Source organism: Papaver somniferum, chromosome 9 (genome assembly GCF_003573695.1).
Source record: "Papaver somniferum cultivar HN1 chromosome 9, ASM357369v1, whole genome shotgun sequence".
NCBI classification, from domain to species: Eukaryota; Viridiplantae; Streptophyta; class Magnoliopsida; order Ranunculales; family Papaveraceae; genus Papaver; species Papaver somniferum.
Window position 1 is genome coordinate 11,522,749 of NC_039366.1, and position 4,586 is coordinate 11,527,334.

The 4,586-nt window shown below is 37.1% G+C and overlaps 1 protein-coding gene across 2 annotated transcripts; it reads left to right on the plus strand.

Annotated features, from left to right (window-relative positions):
- Positions 1-207: 207 nt before the first annotated feature.
- Positions 208-4,237, plus strand: LOC113308982 (wall-associated receptor kinase-like 10). Of its 2 annotated transcripts, none has more exons than XM_026557418.1 (3): positions 208-1,180; positions 2,715-2,888; positions 2,991-4,237. In XM_026557418.1, the coding sequence occupies exons 1-3, from the start codon at positions 283-285 to the stop codon at positions 4,082-4,084; spliced, it is 2,166 nt and encodes a 721-aa protein (XP_026413203.1). In that variant the 5' UTR covers positions 208-282; the 3' UTR covers positions 4,085-4,237. The 2 variants fall into 2 exon arrangements, with proteins under 2 accessions (XP_026413203.1, XP_026413204.1); XM_026557419.1 differs by having other exon boundaries at positions 914-1,180; positions 2,774-2,888.
- Positions 4,238-4,586: the final 349 nt, after the last annotated feature.

Here is a 4,586-nt window from a genome sequence, read left to right on the forward strand (position 1 = left end):
AGTCATACATTCATCATATGAGCCAAAGTCAAGGTCAAGTCTGTCTTGGGGACCATTCGACATTATTTCTTAGAACTTGCAAACAAAGTGGAAAATGCTTTCTCTGGACATCGACTTTGACTGATTCCTACCCAGTCCATAGTGACTCCACAACTTTGGATTGCTGAAAAACATAGAAATTTCGTTTTCATCATCTTAGGTGAGTATATTTATAGGTGACATATATTCAATTTGGAGATAATCAAATATCTGCTTTCCCCTTCAGAAATTAAAATCAGCAACATGGCTTTTCATGTTGCAGTGAAGTTTCAGCGTTTCGTCTTATTACTATGTCTGCAATTAGTCTCTGCAAAAATGGCGGTTGCTGCTTCCCGTCCAATAGCGAAGCCTGGTTGCCCAGACAAGTGTGGGAACGTTAGCATACCTTATCCATTTGGTATGGGTGATGGTTGTTTCCTAGATCAATGGTTTCAAATACTATGTAAAAAGAATCACCTCGGTCACCTCAAGCCAACAACGGTCTTCAGTGATTATAATGTCTCAGATATATCAGTACTCGACGGCTACATGACGACCGATGTCTACACTTTCACCAATTGCTCCGGCAACCAGACAAAAAATTATGGTTACTGGTCGCCCCATCTGCGCAAATACTTTAAATTCACTATCTCTACAACGAGAAACAAGTTCATAGCTATCGGTTGCAACACCTACGCGTATTTAAAACAAAGGGGGAATGTATATACTGCAACAAAATGCGTGACAACCTGCAGTACATCAAAAGATGCCAGAACTGATGGGTCTTGCACTGGTGGTATCGGCTGCTGCTACTCCTCCATTCCAACTGGATTAACAGGATATGGCATAGAAGTTAATGCCCGTGATGATTTGCCTAAAATTGATACGTGTAAATATGGGTTTTTAGCTGAAGCAAATTCTCTTAAAGTTTCCTCGTCATTTATGAAGGATCTCAAAAATAGTGGAACTGGCATGGTTCCGGTTGTGGTAGATTGGAGTATCGGTTACGAGACATGCGATGGCGTAATAAATTCAACGCTATATGCATGTGGACCTCATACTGACTGTATACAAAGCACTGTTTCAGGGTATCGCTGTAGTTGTAAAAGTGGATATGAAGGGAATCCGTACTTCAACGACACCAAGAGCGGTGGTTGTCAAGGTAATGTTTACTTATTACTATTTCCAGTACTAAATGAATTAACTAATTCTCATGTTTAATTTCGTTACTTAATTTTAATTACACACTGAAATAAATAATTAAATATTACATATATTTTAGGAACTAAAAAAATGTGCCTAGCTAGAGAATACAAAGATTAAAAACCTCGTTTGATTGGGGCCAAAGAAACTAATTGGGGGCCATGACATTTTATTTGCATCCCAAAATTTTCAGGAACGTATTAATCCGATCGTGAATATACTGTTTTATCTTTAATTATTTTATCTTTTTTCAAATAACGATCCTAACTAACGATCCTTTATAGACATTAACGACAGTTTAAAGTCGACATATACATAATTAAAACAATAATAATTCTTCCAAAGTGTCGTCAGCGAATTGATTACGTATATGACGACTCTAAACTGTCGTACATTTCTATCATTAACGATAAAAATAACGACTCTTTTTAGAGACTAACGATTGTTTTTAACGACATTTCTAAAACATTAACGACTGTTTACAGTCGTCATATACATAATTAAAACAATAACAACTCTTCCAAAGAGTCGTCAGGGAATTGATTGTGTTTATGACGACTCAAAACTGCCGTACATTTCCGCCAAATGAATCTTCGACAGTTCAGAGTCGTCACTGAAATAATCGAAAAATTAACGATTGTTTAGGGTCGTCACTGAAAATTTTCAATACCGTGACGACTTTTCATACAGATCTGGGCAAAAAAAAAAATCAGACACAAAATTGTAGACAAAAAATTTGGAAAAAAAAAACTCTAATTAATTAAGATTATCACTAATAATTTAGGGACATTTTAGCCATTTAGAAAATATTTTTTTAAGGGGTGACCCAAATTAGGATCGGGTGACCTTTTTTATCCTCTAGTACAAGGCCCTCAATTAAAATGTTTGGCCCCCAATTAAGCTAGGGTTAAAAAGAAATGAAATGAAATACGGTGATTGTCAGGAAAAAAAAAGAAAAAAAAGAATCTAAAATTTATTAAGTTTTCTTTAAGGTGCTATAATATAGTGACGAAGATTTTTTTTTTTCTTGATGAACATAGTGGCGTTGATTCCTGTAAAAAGAAACAGGCAAAACACATACTATATATTTAAAGTTTAGAGTCTAAGACGGGGACTAGAATTAAAGATGATGTCATTCAAATTAGAACAAAATCTTTTCCCATATCGAATCAGCAGTTCCGGTCTTCTACACAAACCAGCCAAAAAAAAGGTTGTGAGACTGAGAGGGATGAGTGGGCCCGCCCACATGGAATTTGCAAAGGGCCATTTATGTGTGACTTTGAGCCCGCCACATGTGTCTCAATGCGGTTGTTTAGGGGGACGGTTCGTTTAGAGTTTTTGATATTGAATGACCTACTTTTTTCACTGCTGTTGACAAATTGATCTTCTTCTTTTTGGTTAACCGATCTTCCATTTTATAAGGCTGTGGAATATATATTTTATTTGGACACTAATATTCTTTCCTTTTATTGCTCTGCTTAATATTTACATAGACATTAATGAATGCCTCGTATTAAGCCCGTGCGGAAATGGATATTGCTCCAATGAACAGGGGAGCTATACTTGTACTTGTCCAGCTGGTACAAATCCAGGACGAAGCAGTGATCAAAAATTTATTTGTACGCGTGAAAGACGAACACTTCCGGTATATGTGGTTGTACCATTAGGTATACATACAACTCTATGCCATGATCTCTTTTTATCTTTTATTTATGTACATGCATAAGAGGTATATATTCTAACCCATCCATTGTTCACATGATCTACAGGTATTGGAGTAAGCATAGTCATATTATTTATGGTTGCAATGGGCTATTGGTTATACATTAGATTTGAGAAGATAAAGCAAATGAAACTGAAGGAGAAGCACTTCACAAGAAATGGAGGTTTGTTGTTAAATCAAAAGATCACTTCAAATACGGGTAGAGTTGAAAGGGCCGCCAAAATCTTTGTAGCCCAAGAACTGGAGAGGACAACAGATAACTTCAACCCAAATAGAATAATTGGCAAAGGAGGCTTTGGTACTGTGTTTAAAGGAATGCTATCGAACGGTGAGATAGTGGCAATAAAGAAATCTACATTGGTGGATGAGACCCAAGTTGCTCAATTCATTAACGAGGTTGCTATTCTTTCGCAAACCAATCACAGGCACATTGTTAAATTGTTAGGTTGTTGCTTAGAGACACATGTTCCATTGCTGGTATATGAGTTTGTCTCTAATGGAACACTCTCTTACCATCTCCATTCAAAGGAAGGCGACAGCGAGTCATTGATTTCATGGAAGGATCGTGTAAGGATCGCATCTGAGGTAGCAGGAGCACTTGCATATTTACACTCAGACGCTTCAATACCAATCTATCATAGAGACATAAAAACCACCAATATACTCTTGGATGAAAAATACAGCGCTAAAGTCTCTGACTTTGGGATTTCTAGATCAGCCCCGGTGGATTCAACCCATTTAACGACACTTGTGCAAGGAACCTTTGGTTACTTAGACCCCGAATATTTTCATTCAGGACAGTTCAACGACAAGAGTGATGTCTATAGCTTCGGAATAGTTCTTGTGGAACTGTTAACGGGAGAACAAGCACTTTCTCAAATCCGACACGGAGAAGAGAGGAGTTTAGCATTACATTTCGTAAAATCGGTGAAAGAAAACCGTCTGTCAGAAATACTATATGCTCGGGTTCTTAACGAAGGAGAAATAGAGGATGTTTTTGTTGTCGGTAAACTTGCCGAAAACTGCTTGAAATACGTTGGAAGGAAGAGGCCGACCATGAAAGAAGTATCACTAATTTTGGGAGGGTTGCATGAGAAACTTTCAAAATACTCAGCCTGCGTAGAAGGTCGAACAAATTAAATTTAGTACAGTCGGATGGTTCAGCATTTAAGCTGGCATCACTATATTGTGTTTGCTTGGGAAGTAATACTCTCTTCGTCCCACGTGTGTGCATATATATATATATATATATGCGGGAAATTGCGAATTAATAAGAAAATATTTTGGTTTTAATTGCTACGATAAAAAATATTTCAACAGTAGGAAAACGTTCATAAAAAATGCTACCAAAATTAAGTCTAACTAGATTTTGTGCCCGTGTTACGTTCAGGCATTTTTTTCTTTTAACCATATTTTTGATTTGGTAAAGTTCGTCTTCGTCTCGCCTCGCCTCATCCCGATTTGATTTGTTGTGGTTCGGCTACGCCTCAACCCGATTTGAGAAAAACAGATGAATATCACTCACATGCCTGTAATAGCTACCGCCATCCTTTCCTACACATCAAAATCAGAAGGAATTTGGGAGTGAATCATCTAAATGATAATGTGGACAACGTAACTTATTAGGGGTTAACCAATAACT